Source organism: Schistocerca nitens, chromosome 5 (genome assembly GCF_023898315.1).
Source record: "Schistocerca nitens isolate TAMUIC-IGC-003100 chromosome 5, iqSchNite1.1, whole genome shotgun sequence".
Taxonomy (NCBI): Eukaryota; Metazoa; Arthropoda; class Insecta; order Orthoptera; family Acrididae; genus Schistocerca; species Schistocerca nitens.
The window spans coordinates 868915813-868938153 of NC_064618.1; the positions used below are offsets into that span (position 1 = coordinate 868915813).

The 22341-nt window shown below is 37.0% G+C and overlaps 1 protein-coding gene across 3 annotated transcripts in view; it reads left to right on the plus strand.

Moving 5' to 3' along the window:
• The window catches only part of LOC126259547 (uncharacterized), a 167709-nt gene extending 148810 nt beyond the window's left edge, over positions 1 to 18899 (plus strand). For all 3 annotated transcript variants that reach the window (XM_049956431.1, XM_049956428.1, XM_049956430.1), the window contains exons 4-5: positions 8031 to 8186; positions 18549 to 18899. In XM_049956431.1, coding sequence (XP_049812388.1) covers positions 8031 to 8186; positions 18549 to 18692 — 300 coding nt within the window. In that variant the 3' untranslated portion in view covers positions 18693 to 18899. The remainder of the gene's footprint in view (positions 1 to 8030; positions 8187 to 18548) is intronic.
• The last annotated feature ends 3442 nt before the right edge of the window (positions 18900 to 22341 follow it).

A 22341-nucleotide genomic window follows, 5' to 3' on the forward strand; every position in this document is an offset into this window, starting at 1 on the left:
AATAGCACACTGGTTGCATTAAAAATCTGAAATCTTGTTATTCCATTCACACCACCACCTCCTACGGCAATAGGACTTTTTCTTCAGTGCCACATGTATTTGCTTCACACATTCAAAAGAGAAACATTGGACGTGATGATAGCTCAAAAAGTAGTAATACTCCTTCAGTGAAAGTAAAATTAAAAGAGTAACTTTAAATATTGACCAACAGTTGTGAAAAATAAATAACATAAAATAAAATTATTGGCACTCCATATTGCTACAGTCTTTAGACTGTGATATTGCCATTTTGATATCGATGTTTTACCAACAGCCCTAATATGTACAACTGCGGAGATGGGGGTGCAAACATTAATGACAATGTTGAAACGAAAATACATAAACCGCATTTCAAAACAGATGCCATTAAGAATATTCAAAAAAATGACAACACATTCTTAATGCACTTGAATATAAAGGGGTCAAGCTCAAACTATACAAATGACGGAGAAACAAAAGTTAACGACTTATAAATCATTTTGTCATAAATAATAAATATATTAAGGTTGTATGCTTGAATTAACACTTGCTTACAAAGGATAGTATGAAATCTTAAATAACCTTCCTAATGTTTATGTTGCCATCAGCTTTTGTAGGACTAATTTTAGTCGGGGAGGATCATACATACTTGTGGATAGATCAAAGGAGTATAAAGCAAGATTTGATTTCGATTCCCGTAATGAAGAATGTATATTTGAAAGCTGCTGTGTAGAGTTAGGGCAAAATATTTTAATTTTATTGGTCTATAGAATTACAGGTGCGGAAATAAGGTAACTATTTTTGTTGAAATTCCAGTGCCTGTTGCAAAAGCTCCAAAAGGGAACCAAGGAAAGAGTCATAGTAACTACTGATTTCAACAGAGATTTAGCCAGTGAAGCCAACAATGAAACAAAATTCATTGTCATGATTCAAATATTAGGTTTCAGTGCCAATTTCACTGATTTTACTCGAGTAAAAGAAATGTCTGCAACATGTATAGATACCGTAATATTTTAACCAATCATACTCATAATGAGGCAAATAAGTTTTGTTTAGATTTAGTGCTTCCTGATCACTGTGCTCTGTTTATGGAGTTACAAAAAACAATAGAACCTTTAAAAAAAAAAAAAAAAAAAAAGCCCTGTTCTCCGCAGAATATATGACCTTATTCCATCACAGATTAAATAAGGTGCTCTGAAAATTTTTCTACTTTCTGAAAACTTCCTACATGTTTTTAATGAAACTTTCCCCCGTACTGTATTTCATAAAAGAAATAGGATTACTGAAGGAATAAACATCCCTAGTGCAAGAAAAAGACAGCTTCATAGGGAACTAAAACTTTAAAAAAATCCGGATTTTATTACCTATGTAAAAAAATTACAAAACTACTTTTAAAACAGTTGTAAATCCAGTAAAAGAACTGACAAATAATAGTTTTATTTTGGATAGTGAAAACATATCAAAGACAGTATGGTCATTGATCAAAGCTGAAACAGGTACCATAGCTAGAGGCCACAATGTTTCTGAAATCAATGTTGGCTGGTTGGTTGATTTGGCAGAAGGGACCAAACAGTGAGTTCATTGGTCCCATTGGATTAGGGAAGTATGAAGAAGGAATTCGGCCATGCCCTTTCAAAGGAATCATCCTGGCATTTGCCTGAAGGAATTTAGGAAAATCACTGAAAACTTAAATCAGGATAGCCGGACATGGATTTGAACCGCCATCCTCCTGAATGTGAGTCCAGTGTGCTGCCCACTTCGCCACCTCGCTCGGTCTGAAATCCAGGTACAGGACAAAACTGTTGTAAATCCTGCTCAGATTTCACAATTATTTAATGAATTCTTCATAAACGTAAACAAATCAAATATCAATGTAGAAATGTAAGGTCATTTGAAGATTAACTTTCAGTAAATTCAGCAAAACTGCTGTAAAAGATACAGAAAATTTGATACTATCACTGCAAATTAAAACAGTGTCTAAAATAATTGCACAGCCACTATGTACAATAGTTAACCAGCCCCTTCGAGAAGGTTATTTCCCAGACACACTTACCTACACAGTAGTAAAGCCACTATTCAAAAAAGACGCAAAAGAACATATAGGGAAACTATTTCCCAATTTGTCTTCTTCCATTACTATCAAAAATATTTGAAAAAGTTCTCATAAAATCAATATGAATTTCAAAAAAGCAAAACCAGAGTGTCTGCTATAAACCATTTTGTAGATAAAATTAGCTTCTCTCTGCACATCTCACTGCCTGCCACAGAAATTTTTTGTGACTTATCAAAGGCCTTTGATATTGTGAAACACTCTTTGCTACTCTGTAAACTGGAAAAATATGGAATTAGGGCACTGTATTAGAATGATTTAAGTCCAACCTAACCAGTGGAAGACAGAGTGGTCATATCATCAGATAAAAAGAACTTATACTTCAAAATGGAAAACCATTTCACAAGGCGTACCCCAAGATTCTGTCTTAGCTCCCATTCTGTTTCCATTTTACGTAAATGACCTACCACTTAACATTCAGTGTCAGTTTTATTTGCACATGATACATCTGTGATCATTGAAAGTAACAGTACTGACCAAATTCCTCAAACTGGATTAAGTACTTTATAAAAGTTGATGTAAATGGGTTCAAATTGGAAAGGACTCAGTTAACACAGTTTAAAACAAAACAAGCAAAATTAAATAATGTTCATATCAACCACAAAAAACAGGATTTGCAGGAAGATAGCTGTGTGAAATTCCTAGGAATGCAACTGGGTAAAAATCTACCATGGTCTCACATATATAGTATCTTGCAAATAAATTAAATAGCTAAACATTTGCAGTGAGGATATTGAACAATACAACCAGTATGGACATAAGAAAAGTAGTGTATCACAGCTACTTTGAATCAATAATAAGGTACAGAATTGTATTTGAGTAACTCAATCCGTGTTTTCTAACGATTTTGACGACGAGAAGTGGTGCAAAGCTGGATTGCGGACCTCACACTTCTCTTACTATAGTTGACTTACTTGAAACATTTAGCCAATCCTCTTCTCTGGATATGTGGCTGCGTCGATCTCCACAACTTCTCCGAAGAAATAATGCTGGTTAGAGGAACCAAACAAATACTATCTCTCTCTCAATTTCCACTAGTTTCATATAAGCATACAAACTCTTGCAAGTCAAGTACACCAATACCCATTAGATACAATTAAACATAATCACAATTGCCTGGTTTTAATACCAAATAATTTATGGACATCTCATGTGTCTTGCTTCGTTCAGAGCTAAGACATGAAGTAAGTTAAAAGCCTACAGTCAATTGTTTGTTTTTCTTTTTTTCAACAATCACAATCACTAACACAACAAAGAATAGCATTTAATTACTCCATGTCGTCTCATGATGCGTCTGTGATGCTTGCAGCAAACACTTGTCTGCGCCGTTTGACTGCCCCGCTTATCACCTTCTCATTACAAACTTCCAACCTGTACAGAGGAACCAGTGGCACAGTAGATATGTTTCTGTTCTCTTACTTATATTTAAAATATCAGGTGTTCGATATGGTGGGGGGCCGAGTGTGTTTAGAATTTGCACTGAAATTCTCGAGGCACTACGGTGTGTCAAATTTTCGCTTCAGAAAACTGTCATTAGAAATATGCCCAATGTAGAATGAAGAAAATCATGTCACCCATTCCTAAAAAATCTAACTATATTAAGTATTCCCTCACTATACATCTATGAGCTGATTATCTTTGTACATAGTAACCCTGATCCATTTGTAGCAAATCATTTTCAACATGATTACAACAGCAGATATCAAAATAATTTTATGCTGCCCACCTACCATGTAAAACTTTATGCTCAAACTCCGTATATGTGTATGAAAATTTATAACAAAGTGAAAGGAAGAGAGTTGCGCAGTTTACATATAGAAACACTGGAAAAAACCTTCTGTGAGAAATGAGTTCAGAAAAGTTACTGTTCAGTAGAATTCATTAAGGATAATCTGAACATTTGAGCAGGAGAGTGCAATTGGTTAGAACTGTTAATTTTTAAAAGTTAGTTACTTATTAAGAAAAATTATTAGTTGCGTATTAATTACATATCCAGTACAGTTTACTATATTACTAAGAAAAACTGTAAACCAGTTTTTGTGTTTTGACGAGTCACCTGTACATTAAGTCAGTGACTTTGAAATGATATGTTAAGAGACAATAAACATCTATTCTATTGTATTGCAAATGCTTTCGCAGTTAACCATTATGATTTTAATACTCTCACCTGTGGGAGGCATTTCTTTCAATCTTACGCCGGCCGGAATTGCCGTGCGGTTTTAGGCGCTACAGTCTGGAGCCGAGGACCACTACGGTCGCAGGCTCGAATCCTGCCTCGGGCATGGATGTGTGTGATGTCCTTAGGTTAGTTAGGTTTAATTAGTTCTAAGTTCTAGGGGACTGATGACCTCAGAAGTTAAGTCGCATTGTGATCAGAGCCATTTGAACCATTTTTTCAATCTTACACTGATACTTCTGGGTTTCCAATGTCTATCGTTACCTGAATTGGATTGAGATCCATCTAATCTAAGAAACCCTTGCATACACCCCACACATTGTGAGCTACCTGAATAGCAGTCTCTGATGTGTAGTGCACACCTGACCCATTTATGAGGACCCTACAGTCCTCAATCGTATGGTGCAAGTTCAGGAAGTCATAGCCTAGCTTGTTGCAGAACCTTTGAAGTCTCTGGTTCAGTCCTTCCACTCGACACAGAACCAAAGGGCCATGATCAGTTCTGGGGATAGTGCCGCAAATTGTGAGCTTTGTTTAAACTGCATGGACGAGGCTGGTCTTCTCAATCTTCTCTGCCAGTGACTGGAATGGTGCAAGTATGACCTTGGAGCTCTGATGACAATCTGCAATTGGTGGCATCCTGTTCCCTCAATGTCTGCTGGAATAGCCTCTTAAACCTGTTGAATGAGGCCCCCAGCCTTACCTACTGAGTCCACCTAGTGTCCTTTTCTGTCCCTTGCTGCCGTTTCCCTAAGAGGTACCATCATTTGCTGTATGTTTGAAGTGCCAATGATTAATAGAGTCCTATCCTTTCGTCACATCTTGAAACCAGACAAAACAGATTTCCCCAAAACAGGTGAAGCGAGTCCCACTGGCTCGGTTTCAGTTTCTGTGAACAACAGCACCTCAGACTTGTTGATTAGGGGAATTGGTGCAACACTCTGAGTCCTTGTACACCCTGTACAGCCGTCCCAGATCAACCATCGACGTGCCACTTGCAGGCAAGTGGTCGAGTAACAACAGATCCTGTACTTTCCGCAGAGGAGATAGGATCCATAGGAGACATTACCACTTTGGGTACCTCTGGTATTGGTATCATAGGTTCATGGCTCTTGGGAGCTGTTTCAATGCACTGATTCCCAGTAGCTGCCAACCGTTTGACAGCAGTCTGGGTGATTTCCATCTGCTTACGAATGTCAACTAACTCATCCTGTGTTTGAGAACAGCTTTCTCAGTGGAGCTGCATTTTGGACTGTGAAATGTGTTACAGGACAGTGAACAGATAACTTTAAATTAAGCCTGATAATTGTCTTTTAATCTGTGGAGTAAAAAGTTGCTTATTCCCTTAAGAACTGAAGCAAATACACAAAATGAGATTTCTATTAAGGTACAACAAAAACCTGTGGTAAGAATTTCTAGCTTCCTAAAATGTTTTGAGGCTAATTAAAATTGTTATAAAACATTTACAATAGATGCAGATAATATATGTTGGGCTACTCCTCTTTACTTGCATCCTGATTGAATTTATCAGCAACTATCCTTATGTGAAATATGGAACATTAGCAGCATAGCAGTCTTTGAATCAGATTCTCTAAACTACTTCACTGTTTCCCTTTAATCTGACCTAGTGGTAATTCCAAACATGCAAGCAGTACTCATCTACATCTACATCCTTACTCCGCAAGCCACCTGACGGTGTGTGGCGGAGGGTACCTCGAGTACCTCTATCGGTTCTCCCTTCTATTCCAGTCTCGTATTGTATGGGCCACACTAATTTTATGTATGCGGTTTCCTTTAGGAACGAACTGCACTTTCCATAGATTCTCCTAATAAACTGAAGTCGACCATTCACCTTCTCAACCTCCATCCTTATTTGCTTGATCCATTTCATATCGGTTTGCAACATTACGCCTAGATATTTAATCGGCATGACTGTGTCGAGCAGTACACTGCTGATGCTGTTTTCAAACATTACACGTTTGTTTTTCCTACTCATTTGAATTAACTTATATTTTTCTACATTTAGATCAAGCAGCCGTTCATCACACAGGTTAGAAATCAGGTCTAAGTCACCTTGCATCTGCCTTTTGCCTGAAATTCGTAGTTTTAATATAGTGATGTACAGCTATTGTACCAAATCATCATTGTTTTCAAAATATGTAATAACTTTAAATTGTTTAATGTAACAGCTCAGGGAATTGAAATGGGAATCCTTGGAAGAAAGACAACATAGTTCTTGTTGTATCTGCTGGCTTAATTTAGAGAATCTGTATTTGAAGAGTACTATGTGACCACTGTGTTGCTACCATTTTGCATTTCACACAGGGATTATGAAGATAAGACAGAGAGAGACTAGGGCATGTACAGTGGCACATAGATAGTTCTTTTTCATTCACTCAATATGCTGATGCAGTAAGACAGAAAATCAGTAATACTGATATGAAGTACTTTCTGCTATGCACTGTGACCTGCAGATTAGAGATTAGGTACAGACGCTTGACAGATGACATTTTAACTGTCTGTTCAATGAACTAACTGGTTTAAACAATAAACACGTGTGTTTTAAAACCTTGAACATGGTTGGATATAGCTACTGTTGAATGGAGTCTTTATGGGAATATGAAATGAATTACAGCCAGTCAGATGGAGAAATGAATAATCCTTTCATTTCTGCAACTGATTGCCTGTAATTCACTTTCTTATCACAAAAGAAAATTTAATTTGTCAAATTAAAATAGAAAAAGAATTAGTGTTTCAGTAGGCAAAAATTAATGTTTTATGTGCTCTGATTTGTTTATAAATAGTCAGAGAGAAGATAAAACTACCTGTTTAGAAAATTTCCAAATACCAATCACATCATGCCATCAGTAGTGTGCACACATACATTTAAAATGTCTAAGTAAGCTATACACTTCATACTCATAAGCACCATTTAATACTTCATTTTAAAAAGTATACCATTCCATTGTGGCAGGGTGTTACAGGAACCAGTTTTGAATGTATTTCAGAATAAAAATGGTCTTGGTTGTGAAATTATGTAATGTGAATGATGTGTTTTGCTCTTATGGGGGGGGCTTCATCAGGTTGTGTAAAAGTAGCTGGGTGTGGAACATATTCATCATATAGCTATATAAAATAGAAAATGGACCCAACACTAAATGTGTATGTAATCCATCCATCCATACATCATAAAACATAAAATGCGAGGTGGAACTTGAACATACCAACTTACACAGCTATAGCAAAATGAAATAGGGCCACACTTCAAAAATAAGGGCAGTATGAGCCACATGCAGCACAGTGTCCTTTTTATGACAGATGAATTATATATCCAGTTTCTGTTGTACCTATCTTCCATTTTATGTGGCTATGTGACTGATTGGTTTCATATCCAGCTACTTCTACACAATCTGCTAATGTCTCAAATGGGTGAGATGTGTTACTGACATTAAGTAAGTTTGCAATGCAGATTGATTTTATTCTGAAATACTTCATTTTAACAAAAAATGATTATCCTCTTAATAACTGCTTTAAAGGAGAAAAATAGAATGTAAGCCATGCTTTACTTCACATTTGATTTATAAAATAAGTTTCAGTATATTTAATTTGGAACACATCAGGTAGAAGTGTGCATAACTAATTCATTTATTCAGTCAGGATTATACTATAGCATCTTCGTAGTTTCATTAAGACATTACTCATGTAATGTGTAACATTTCTCTTTAGGTTCTTTGTTTTCATCTTGGTATGACAAATAATTATCTGTGGGACAAAGGAACTCCTAATGAGCGTTTTGCTACAGAGGAAGAATTTGATCGCATTACGAGAGACATACATAACGAATTTGTTCGGGATGGTGGAAAAATACAATATTCTCACAAGGTAAGCATGAAATTTCATATATCACTCCTGAACCTTTTGTCACCTTTTAAGGCCTTCACATTTGACACCGTTGTTTTCAACCCTACTATGAATTGTAGGAACAATATGTGTTACACACACACACACACACAGAGAGAGAGAGAGAGAGAGAGAGAGAGATTTTATCTCTCTCTTCTCTTTCAGCAGGCTTCAGGACCTTGACAATACTTCTGCCATTCTACTGAATTGTTTGTGTTGTCCCCTTTGCTCATCTGAAAAAGGTGAGCCAGAATCTCACCTCAGTGAATGAGACGTTGAGCTCAAGAAAACTGAAAGCACTTACAAATATCCAGCATAGATCCTGGGTATAGGATTTTATATTTAGATTCATTAAGTTATGACCATATACTATAAATTACTGTTGTTTATTATTAAATTATTTTGATTTTTAACTGTTTCCCACTCTATGTTATCTATATAGTTGTTAACAGTAGTATGAATTTGTTTCAACTGACTTTTTAAATATTTGGATTTTAATTGCCTTTATTGATGTCCTTGGACAGCTTGTTGCACAATTTTTATTCCCTTGTAGAAAATGCTGTTTTGTGTTCTCTAGTCATTCATTCTTGGTAAAAGTCTGGCTCTTGTTCTGAATAGAACAAAATCTTCGTTTGTCTTTTGGTACATTTTCTATGAAATTGGCTTTGTCTTTGTGTTCAGTACTTAAAACTGTAAAATACAGGGTGATTCAAAAAGAATACCACAACTTTAGGAAATTAAAACTCTGCAACGACAAAAGGCAGAGCTAAGCACTATCTGTCGGCGAATTAAGGGAGCTATAAAGTTTCATTTAGTTGTACATTTGTTCGCTTGAGGCACTGTTGACTAGGCGTCAGATGAATCTTTCGTTTCAAAGATTGTGTTTAGTGATGAAGCAACTTTCCACACTAACGGGAAAGTCAACCGTCACAATGTCTATATATGGGGCACTGAGAATCCGCGGGAAACAACTCAGTATGAACGTGACTCGCCTAAGGTGAACGTTTTCTGTGCCATTTCAGCCAATAAAGTTTTTGGTCCCTTTTTCTTCGAAGGTGCTACTGTAACTGGACTACAGTATCTGGAGATGTTAGAGAATTGGCTGTTCCCTCAGCTCGAACAAGAAGCACAACAATTCATATTTCAGCAGGATGGAGCGCCACCACATTGGCACTTATCTGTCCATAACTACCTGAACGTCAACTACCCGAGGCGATGGATCGGCCGCCAGGCAGCCCGTGACAGAGCACTTCATCACTGGCCTCCAAGAAGCCCTGATCTTACCCCCTGCGATTTTTTCTTATGGGGGTATGTTAAGGATATGGTGTTTCGGCCACCTCTCCCAGCCACCATTGATGATTTGAAGCGAGAAATAACAGCAGCTATCCAAACTGTTACGCTTGATATGCTACAGAGAGTGTGGAACGAGCTGGAGTATCGGGTTGATATTGCTCGAGTGTCTGGAGGGGGCCATATTGAACATCTCTGAACTTGTTTTTGAGTGAAAAAAAAAAGTTTTTAAATACTCTTTGTAATGATGTATAACAGAAGGTTATATTATGTTTCTTTCATTAAATACACATTTTTAAAGTTATGGTATTCTTTTTGAATCACCCTGTATAATTACATAAATATGTGTGTGTAGAACAAGTAGATATATATGCTAAAATAATATTGATAATACAATAATCATACAGAATGTGTTACTATTCAGTGTTAATATTATAATAATAATAATAATAATAATAATAATAATAATAATAATACATTATATTAACCACATATGGTAGTATCACATGTAATTATTTTTTAACTAGGTACGATGCAGAAACAAGTGTAAATGCTTATATTTTACTATCACACACTTGTAGGTAGTTATTGGCTGCTTATTACGTATCTCCCCCCCCCCCCCCCCCATGAACCATGGACCTTGCCGTTGGTGGGGAGGCTTGCGTGGCCTCGACGATACAGATAGCCGTACCGTAGGTGCAACCACAACGGAGGGGTATCTGTTGAGAGGCCAGACAAACACGTATGTGGTTCCTAAAGAGGGGCAGCAGCCTTTTCAGTAGTTGCAGGGGCAACAGTCTGGATGATGGACTGATCTGGTCCTGTAACACTAACCAAAACGGCCTTGCTGTGCTGGTACTGCGAACGACTGAAAGCAAGGGGAAACTACAGCCGTAATTTTTCCCGAGGCCATGCAGTTTTACTGTATGGTCAAATGATGATGGCGTCCTCTTGGGTAAAATATTCCGGAGGTAAAATAGTCCCCCATTTGGATCTCTGGGTGGGGACTACTCAGGAGGACGTCGTTATCAAGAGAGATAAAACTGGCATTCTATGGACCGGAGCATGGAATGTCAGATCCCTTAATCGGGCAGGTGGATTAGAAAATTTAAAAAAGGAAATGGAAAGGTTAAAGCTAGATATAGTGGGAATTAGTAAAGTTTGGTGGCAGGAGGAACAAGACTTTTGGTCAGGCGAATACAGGGTTATAAATACAAAATCAAATAGGGGTAATGCAGGAGTAGGTTTAATGGTAAATAAAAAAATAGGAGTGCGGGTAAGCTACTACAAACAGCATAGTGAACGCATTATTGTGGCCAAGATAGACACAAAGCCCATGCCTACTACAGTAGTTCAAGTTTATATGCCAACTAGCTCTGCAGATGATGAAGAAATTGATGAAATGTACGATAAGATAAAAGAAATTATTCAGGTAGTGAAGGGAGACGAAAATTTACTAGTCATGGGTGACTGGAATTTGACAGTAGGAAAAGGAAGAGAAGGAAACGTAGTAGGTGAATATGGATTGGGGCTAAGAAATGAAAGAGGAAACTGCTTGGTAGAATTTTGCACAGAGCATAACTTAATCATAGCTAACACTCAGTTAAAGAATCATGAAAGAAGGTTGTATACATGGAAGAACCCTGGAGATATTAGAATGTTTCAGATAGATTACATAATGGTAAGACAGAGATTTAGGAACCAGGTTTTAAATTGTAAGACATTTCCAGGGGCAGATGTGGACTCTGACCACAACCTATTGGTTACGAACTGTAGATTAAAACTGAAGAAACTGCAAAAAGGTGGGAATTTAAGGAGATGGGACCTGGATAAACTGAAAGAACCAGAGTTTGTATAAAGTTTCAGGGAGAGCATAAGGGAACAATTGACAGGAATGGGGGAAAGAAATACAGTAGAAGAAGAATGGGTAGCTTTGAGGAATGAAATAGTGAAGGCAGCAGAGTATCACGTAGGTAAAAAGACAAGGGCTAGTAGAAATCCTTGGGTAACAGATGAGATACTGAATTTAATTGATGAAAGGAGAAAATACAAAAATACAGTAAGTGAAGCAGGCTAAAAGGAATACAAACGTCTCAAAAATGAGATTGACAGGAAGTGCAAAATGGCTAAGCAAGGATGGCTAGAGGACAAATGTAAGGATGTAGAGGCTTATCTCACGAGGGATTAGATAGATACTGCCTACAGGAAAATTAAATAGACCTTTGGAGAAAAGAGAACCACTTGCATGAATATCAAAAGCTCAGATCGAAACCCAGTTCTAAGCAAAGAAGGAAAAGCAGAAAGTTGGAAGGAGTATATAGAGGGTCTATACAGGGGCAATGTTCTTGAGGACAATATTATGGAAATGGAAGAGGATGTATATGAAGATGAAATGGGAGATATGATACTGCATGGGGAGTTTGACAGAGCACTGAAAGACCTAAGTCAAAACAAGGCCCCGGGTGTAGACAACATTCCATTAGAACTACTGACAGCCTTGGGAGAGCCAGTCCTGACAAAACTCTGCCATCTGGTGAGCAAGATGTATGAGACAGGCGAAATTCCCTCAGACTTCAAGAAGAATATAATAATTCCAATCCCAAAGAAAACAGGTGTTGACAGATGTGAAAATTACCGAACTATCAGTTTAATAAGTCATAGCTGCAAAATACTAATGCGAATTCTTTACAGACGAATGGAAAAACTGGTAGAAGCCGACCTCGGGGAATATCAGTTTGGATTCCGTGGAAATGTTGGAACACGTGTGGCAATACTGACCCTACGACTTATCTTAGAAGAAAGGTTAAGGAAAGGCAAACCTACGTTTCTAGCATTTGTAGACTTAGAGAAAGCTTTTGACAATGTTGACTGGAATACTCTCTTTCAAATTCTGAAGGAGGCAGGGGTAAAATACAGGGAGCAAAAGGCTATTTACAATTTGTACAGAAAGCAGATGGCAGTTATAAGAGTCGAGGGACGTGAAAGGGAAGCAGTAGTTGGGAAGCGAGTGCGACAGGGTTGTAGCCTCTCCCCAATGCTATTCAATCTGTATATTGAGCAAGCAGTAAAGGAAACTAAAGAAAAGTTCGGAGTAGGTATTAAAATCCATGGAGAAGAAATAAAAACTTTGAGGTTCGCCGATGACATTGTAATTCTGTCAGAGACAGCAAAGGACTTGGAAGAGCAGTTGAATGGAATGGATAGTGTCTTGAAAGGAGGATATAAGATGAACATCAACAAAAGCAAAACGAAGATAATGGAATGTAGTAGAATTAAGTCGGGTGATGCTGAGGGATTTAGATTAGGAAATGAGACACTTAAAGTAATAAAGGAGTTTTGCTATTTGGGGAGCAAAATAACTGATGATGGTCAAAGTAGAGAGGATATAAAATGTAGACTGGCAATGGCAAGGAAAGCGTTTCTGAGGAAGAAAAATTTGTTAACATCGAGTATAGTTAAGTGTCAGGAAGTAGTTTCTGAAAGTATTTGTATGGATTGTAGCCATGTATGGAAGTGAAACATGGATGATAAATAGTTTAGACAAGAAGAGAATAGAAGCTTTCGAAATGTGGTGCTACAGAAGAATGTTGAAGATTAGATGGGTAGATCACATAACTAATGAGGAGGTATTGAATAGGATTGGGGAGAAGAGAAGTTTGTGGCACAAATTGACTAGAAGAAGGGACCGGTTGGTAGGACATGTTCTGAGTCATCAAGGGATCACCAAGTTAGTATTGGAGGGCAGCGTGGAGGGTAAAAATCGTAGAGGGAGACCAAGAGATGAATACACTAAGCAGATTCAGAAGGATGTAGGCTGCAGTAGATACTGGGAAATGAAGAAGCTTGCACAGGATATAGTAGCATGGAGAGCTGCATCAAACCAGTCTCAGGACTGAGGACCACAACAACAACAACATCACATATCTGCTGTATGCCACTGCTTAGAAACTCATCAGTTGAGTAGTATGGCATACATTTGAAACACATTTCTCTAGTATGTTTAAAACCATTCATTGGTAGATCACTCACTGTCTTCGGGAGTATGTTACAGAAATTCAAACATAGGCTTCTGAGCTTCTGTGTTAATGTCAGTCTTGAATTCTGAAGATCTATGTTACTATGTTTTGAGTATTATGGAGATGGACTTGGGATCTTAAGTTAAAATTGGTAACATATTATGTAGCTTATATTAACCAGTTGCCCGCAGCTCGTGGTCGTGCGGTAGCGTTCTCGCTTCCCACGCCCGGGTTCCCGGGTTCGATTCCCGGCGGGGTCAGGGATTTTCTCTGCCTCGTGATGGCTGGGTGTTGTGTAATGTCCTTAGGTTAGTTAGGTTTAAGTAGTTCTAAGTTCTAGGGGACTGATGACCATAGATGTTGAGTCCCATAGTGCTCAGAGCCATTAACCAGTTGTAGACATACATACCATGCAGTGTCATTTTCTTGAGTTCTTTAAAGTGATTTTTACACCCTTGTCTTGGTGTTAGACCAAATATATACTACTGTAAGAAAATGAAATGACTATGCCTACAGCTGTCCTTATGATCTTATATATTGGCTAACTATTAGTTTTGGTGCTTCAGTGCCTTCAGTTGATACTGAAGTGGTTATCATGATCCATATATAACCCCTTCAGCATCAACTAAGGCCTGAAGATGGCGCATTGAAGCACCAAAGCTGATAGCTACACAGTAAATAAAATAGGACAGCTGTAGGCATTTCATTTTCATACAATTGTGAATGGCTGTGGTCTCCCAAATCTCCAGTCTAAATGATGGACATACAAAAACTTAATAGACATCAGCTGCTTTCTTCTGCCACTTGAAGATGGTACTTGAACCCATTGAGTTATTCCGAAGTAGTACTGCGCACAGCAGTTGTGACTGAAAGAAGGCAAAGTCTGCAGAAATTAATAAATTTTTTACTAATAATTTGTGTCAGCTTGTGCAGTAAAAAGAGGTTATGAGCATGTTTGCCTCATTAAAATTTTTATGCTTATCCCATGTAAATTTTGATCTAAATGGAATCATTTTTATGTATCTTGTTGGAATGTCTTTAGGTACAGTACATTGTCGCATTTCAGCATCTAAACCAACACAAGAAAGTTCTCTTCCTCTTTTCTTTTGATAGATTGTTTAGGTTACCACTTTTCATACAAAATCATGACAAAGATTCAAAAGTGATACAGTATATAACCAGAAATAATAATTACCCAATGCAGTATGTGATGGATATTTATAACAATGTTGCCAAAAATATGAGCAATACAATAACAACCAAACACATAAAACAGTGAAGGAGCAAAAAAAAAAAATTGTTACTTAAGCATATTACGGTTTTGTCAGCGTAGGAATAACTATAATTTTTAGAAAACAGAATATTAGTGTGACACTATCCACTGAAAATATGTTGGGTTGTCCAGTAATTAATAACATTCATAAATATGAGCAGCTGCAGGACTCAGGTGTAAACAGATTGGTGTGTTCTGCATGTCATTTATGTTGGATTAACTGTAAGAAGGCATGAAGTGAGATCCTGTGGGCATGTGACATTGTATAGGAGGGATATGGTAGACATATCTAATTTTGCAGCTCATTTTATTGCTACTGGCCGTGCCCACCCTTGATCTGACATCACATTTAAAATTGTTGCCCAAGGCTGAAAAAGGAAAATATCGCAAATTCTGTGAGGTGATGGAGATAGTTTGTATGTAGCCACTGCAGCAGAACACCATGCAGGAACAAAATCTGTTTGGAAGGACCATACACAATTACTCTGTGTTTCCTTTTTTGTCCAGATAAGAAACATTTCATAACAGGAAACTGTAATGTTATGTTGTAACTAAGTCTTAGTTGAAGTAAAGGGGAGTAGTCATTCTCCAGATTCAAACCCCAAGAGTGCATTATGGCAATACATGATGTTAGAGTCACATTACCTAAATATGATTTAAAGCATTTTCTGTGCTGTTTTTAAAAGATTTTAAATTTTGTTGTATATCTGTTTATATCTACATGGTTGTCATACGTCATTCAAAAATGTGCAAGTGTCAAAATTAATGCCAGAGCATGTGAGTACAATCACTTTACTAAAATTTGAATAATAATGAATTTGTAATTTGGTTTTTTAAAAGTTTTTACACAGTGTTGTGTATTTTTATACCTACATTGTATTTTAAACTGTATCTGTCATATAGGCATTTGGAACTGTATGAGTATAAAAATTAGTGTCATAGGGCCTAACCATGAAAATCAATTCTTTTGATTTCATTGGAATTATTTCAGTGTTACGTTAACATAATGGTTGCAATACTATGTTCTAGTATGGCTCATGCTACACCACATACATTGGGACATGGTTCCAGAAACACAGGCCAGAAGGTGTGAGCACTGACACTTTTATGATTTTACTATTAATCCTGCAGATCTTTATGTTTAAGGTTCTTGATGTGTGCATGGAATAGATACTATATTCCATTGTGCCCTCTATTTTCATTAATAAAAGATTGTGTAATAATGATCACTGGAGAGGTCACTGTTGTTCGTAGGTTGCTGTAAGGAGCAAGCCCTATTGCATTCATTGATGCAAATGATCTCTTCTATGTGTTCTTACTGCTTGCATAGTTGGGCAGATGTGTATGTTACAGTGCAGTGCGATTATTTTAGTTTTATTTTATCTACAACACTGGTGATCGTAATGCATGATTGAAATTGTGTTGCAACAGAAATAAAGATTTCTACTTCAGTGATCAATGCTGACCCTTCTTTTGTTCTTAGTAAATGATGTATTTACATTTATTTATCAGGATTTTATGACCTGTAAATGCTGAGTGAATGTAATGGCAAACAGAGGTGTAGAATACCAGTTCAACAATGGTTGTTGCTCAACCAAAAAGACTTTTAATACTCATCATCTCGATGATCCTATGGAATGATTTCTCAGGTTTGGATTTTTTAAGTATAAGTCAAAGGTCACAGTATGAAGACACTGTGGCTTTTTTCCAGTTCCAACATTTTCAAACGATCAGATTCATGATTTAAACTTTTTGAATTTCACTATAGAAAGTCTTGGTCCTTTCTGTATGATACCAGTTTGATGAGATTGAATTGTGCTTCAGTTCTGCATTCCATTAATAGTCACAAGATTAAATAAAAAGGATGCAAATGATGTACATGTTACACGATTAGTTCACAGTATTCAGACCAAAACTGTAAGTCCACTCTAAAACCAAAGACAAGACTGTTCTGCATCCAGTTCCAAACCAGCACTGATTTCCTTGAAACCTAATCAAAGACTGTCTTACTCTTTGGTGTATAATACCAACAATATATTTTATAGCATGAAAATCTCATTCTTCCTAAAACCAGGAAATAAGCAAATTAAATTTTATACATTTTTTCTGCATGTTTGAGTTCACATCTCCCACGAACATGACTCTGGATCTCTGCTTTTAACTATGAAATTCTTATTTCATAGTTTTCATTCACAAGTATCATTTTTTGGTAAGAAGATGTAGGGATATACATCACTCCTCTGGAGTGGCATGTGTCACCACAGTGACTGACTGAACAGTGTGGTTTAGAACACCTTAGCTATGGAATCTGCATGAATATCAGTATAGCAGCTATTATTACTCACATGTTAAGGCTAATAGAGGAGGGGAATAATTACATCTTACCAATACCATGGTCCTGTCTAGTATTAATGGAGTGTGGCCAAACAGGAATCTTCCACAAAATGCAGAGCTCTACATTTAACCTAAATCTTCTCGTGATTTGGAAGGATTGTTTGTAAACTGTAATGTTTGTGGAACAGCAAAATATTCTCTCTGTTGAGGTGAAAATTCTGTATGACGGTGAAGTTATCTGGTCATGTATAACCAGGAAGTGTTTACTGTTTCAGCTCTCTGAGAAAGCAGATGTGTGTGCAAGTTGCGCTTGCGTGAGTGTGTGTGTGCGTATGTGTATGTGTGTCTACTGCTGACAAAGGCCTTAATGGCTGAAAGCTAGGATTGTGTGAATCTTTTTATTGTGCCTATCACAACTTGGCACTTCTGCTAAATGGTGAGTAGCAACTTTCCTTCTCTCGTATTGTTGAAAAGTATAGTTTGATACTCACCATAATGATGACATTTTAAATGAGTAGCAGTCTGCCCTTTTCATATTACTGACATTCCTACCTGAATTTTCCATTGTTTTAAAACACACTACATGTAGGCATAGGCTCAGACCATTTCACTAGAGAAGAAAAAGGTGATCTGTGTTATTGTTTGCAGCTGACTTCATATATCTTAGCATTACATTTTTGAGAAACGCCTTAAGTACATTGTTAATAATAGTGTCTACCCATTTTAAGGGGAGTTTGCAGGCAAAAATTTGAAAATTTTCACATTTTACAAAACATGCCCTAGAATATTATGTACATTTTTTATGCTTTATGTTCCCTTATATCAAAACCTACTTGTGACAGCTACATGAAACTTTGACGCCTATTTCATTAATATATATTGTACCTACTGAAGCACAACCATAGCACTAACTTGAATAGAAGGCCATCTAGGGCATTGTGTGTACAATTATTTCTAATAAAAAATAGCATAATTGAAAATACATATATATCTCTCCTTCTTTTGTACCTCATCTCTTAATTCTGGTTCAGTAGACATAAATAACATGGATAAGATAGCTGTAAAAATTGTACAGTGTTATCTTCATTGGTTCTAGAGATAAAGGTACATGAAGTAGACTAATTTAACATTGCCCGCATAGGCCCTGTAAACTCCCTTTAACCTGATGGTATAAATATCAACTCATACTCAGACAAGTCCAAGTAATTATCATCTTTCTCTAAATTGAAACAGTGTTATGAAGTACCGTTATATGAACAGATAACTGATTTTTAGTCTTTTATTATAACATATAAAAAGATCTTTAAGGAAAATATAACTAAAACATGTTGTCTCAGTACAACCAAATTTGACAACATGAAAACAGAAACCACCACAAAGATTGACAGTAAAATGCTTATGATGACTAAACAACTAACATGTTTTTTACAGTGGGAGGCAGGAGATTTCATCATTTCTGACAATCTTGCTGTTGGTCATGAAGCCAGCCCCGAAACACAGCTTCCACACAGCGAAGTTGGACTACGTGTCATGCATCGTACAACTGTCAAAGGAACGACACCTCCACAAAAGTGAACAGCTTTATTTATGATACATTCTAGAAATTATCTTAAAGATTCACTGAGATGTTTTAAAGTTGCTAGTAAATGAAGAAAGATTTTTATTGTTTTAGAAGTTGCTCTCTGTCAGAGTTAAATGCGGTATATACATAGCGACTATAAAGATCATCAATATCTTTCTAGACTTTGTGAAAATTATAATTAATACTTTTATGCTTTCATAGCTGGTTTTGTTAATTTGCAATGTTAATTTAGCTTTACAATAATGTAGAAATAGCAGTGCTGACTGCATCTGTTGTAAATTCTGTTACTATAAATGACCCTAATGTTTAAGTGAAACAAAAAGTCTTGTACAGAAGCCTCTTCAACACAGTTTTATAGACTATTGTATGAGTGTAATGGTGCCAAAACCTGGGGGCAGGGGGGGGGGGGGGGTGGTCATGCCAACCCCTACCTCCAACCCACAGCTCTCAGGCGAAGCAGGAAAATACAGTCTAGTTAGGTGTTCTTCTTTCAAGAAAATGATGTAAAAGTCAGTATAATGTAGCTTTCCAATAGGATCTACTGATGTAAAAGCCAGTATAACATATCAAGTTGCCATTTGTGTTCAAAAATATTAAAAATACTCCATACCTGCAGGTATGACCAGCCGTGGACTGTTGTATACTGTAAAAAAAAAAAAGAAAAAAAAAAAAAAAGGGAAATTGGCCAAGTGCAAGTAGAACTCACACTGTGAGGGCTCCTTACAAACTTTATTTATGTGTATAGATAGTTCATCCATCCCAGTAATTGCGACTCTTGTTTGGTTGTTGATATTGATACAGGCAATATAGCGTCCAACACTTTGGAGAATGTTTTAAGTTTAAATTTTTTCTGTAATTTTGCAGTTGCTATTGTAATTTTTCACATGCATTATTAATTATGGAGTTGTATTAACTTGCTATGGTACCTAGCAACACCAATTATGTAAACATTTTTAAAATTGATTGTTGAATAATGTTTGAGGTAGCTGACTCAGAGTTGAAAGATCAGTGAGAATAATTTTTTGGAATCCTGTGTGCTTAGTGATCATTTAAGTTTTTAAATTATACTAATTAAAGTAATTTAAATATGGTAGAAATTGAGTAATGGATATTGAAGTCTGATCGATTCTTCACTTCAAACCACATGAAATTTCAAAATTTAGTCCAGGTATTTAAATTCCCATCAAAACTATAAGTACTAATAAATACTTCCCGAAGAAATAATAAAAAACCATCCCCAAAATTTATAACTACAACATTGGTGCCTTTAAGGTGAGAGTGAGTAGATGTTTACCAGATCAGAACATTTCCACCTATGATCAGGTGAGACTGGAGTCAAATGTGGGTTTAGTAGTTCATATGAAAATTGAAAATTAAATTAAAATGATTAATTACATATTAAATTTGAACCAAATTTGTAAGTGATGACAAGAAATAATGAACAGTACTCCATTGTGTATTGAGGTTGGCAAAAACAATGTTGATAAACATATTAGCTCTTGTAGTGCCTTGGCTTATTTTCATGGTAATGTCCCTTTGGAGGGAAAACATAGTAAAATTGCATTTTGGGGTTTGGTTTTAAAATCTTTGTTGAAATCTCCTAAAACAATCATATGAGAAATGTAACTGTTGCCGTTGTCATCCTATATTGCCATATCTATGTATTCTGTAGCAACATTGGTTGGACAGCAATGCACTGGACCTGGAACGTTTCAAAATGAATTATTTAAATTGAGGATGGAAGGTGGAAAGGAAAGCAATGGGAACTAATGCTATCAGGTGCATTGGGACTTTATGCGGAATCAACAGCAACAAGTGGAAATGTATGCTGGACTGGGACTAGAACCTGGGATCTCCTGCTGACTAGGCAGATGAGTGAACCACTGCGCCATCTGTATATGGTGTTTATCGCAAATGAATGGACTATCTCAACATGCTCCCCTACTGACTCACATTCCCACCTGGAACCACCTGTCTGTAGTCCCATCCACATCATTCATGCTAGCTAATTTTAGATTCCTGCCGGAGGTCAAATGCAAATATGCATCTGTACTGATGGTTGTGGATTCATTGCCCATTGAGACGAATCAATTATACAAATGTGTGATGTCTGTTCTTTTAGACATTTCTGAAAGAACAGACCCCACGCAAAACCTCCAGCTGTGATACATATTATGTAATTTCAAGGTGGAGGGTGGAGAGGAAAGGAATGGGAAGTAATTAATGATATCAGCTGTGTCAGGACTTTATGTGGAATCAGCTGTGACAAGTGAAAATTGGTGCTGGTCTGGGACTCAAACCTGGGCTCTCCTGCTTACTAGGTAATCACATTAACCACTGCACCATCTGGACACAGTGTTTATCACAAATGCGTGACTCTCTTGACATGCTCCCTGCCAGCTTACATTTCCACCTAACACTACCTATCTGCAGTTCCCGTCCATGTCCTTCATGCTCACTAATTTTAGATTTCTGCTGGAGGTTGAACATAAATGTGCATCCACAAGAAGTTTGTGGACTCATTGCCCATCAAGGCAAATCAGTTATTCGAATGCGTGGTGCCTGTTCTTTTGAACATTTCCAGGTACATGTCCTTGTCTGGCACATATATTCATTCATTGCCTGTGATTCCACAGAAAGTCCCAATGCAGTTGATATCATCATTTCCATCCCCCCCCCCTCCTCCTTCAATTTACATAAATGTATCACAGCCACAGATTTTGTGTTATGTCTGTTCTTTTGGAAATGTCCGAAAGAACAGAGACTACACATTCATGTTGTAGTGATTCGAGAATTTCTGTGTAATTTCTAGAACCACTCAGCCCTCTACCGTCTCGAACACGCAATATTCTAGATAAGTGTGTGGGATGCTAAAATCGTACCTACTGCGTGACGTGCTTGTGTGTACAGGTTTAGAATCAGTTGCAGTAAGAAAGTAGACGCGGCAGTTGAACGGCACCGGCAAGTACCTGTCAGACAACTCATAGATATGTTAGTGAGTGTGTAAGGAAGAACCATGGAATCAGTATGCAGCACTGTGCTTATTGTGTCATTGACTATTGTTATGTGAAACAAGAAAAGTTGATAAAGTGCTCTTGTAGACTCTTGACTCAGCCTTGTGAGAGGCAAGACGTTTTTTCAGTCTCTTTTTCTGAAAGTTATGGTGTCTAAGCAGACTTTCTTTTGTATGTAAACCAATTGTTTCTAACATACAACTGTACGAGAGACTTACTGAAGTTACATATTATGTTGAAAGTGAGAATTTTTATTGTGCTTGAAAGTCAGAGACATCATTGTTTGACGAAACGTAAAGTTTGTATGCCTACTTTCACAATTTAAGCCATCACAACATGTTAGAACGTGGCAACCTGTGTGAAAAGACGAAAAAACAGGAATTTTCAGTCAAAAATGAGAAAAGAATCTGTTGTGTGTTGCCATAGCAACCATACATAATACGACAAGGAATTTACTCTGAGACATTGGAATATGTTCAAATATCTAATGGAGCATAATTTGAATGAAAAATGGTGAAGACATGAAAAATTCACAATGATAAAGGAGCAAAGAAGTTTTCAACATATTTGTCAAGAAGAAATATGCATAGAATGCTTCAACCAAGAAGATCCAGTGCGGGGAGTATAC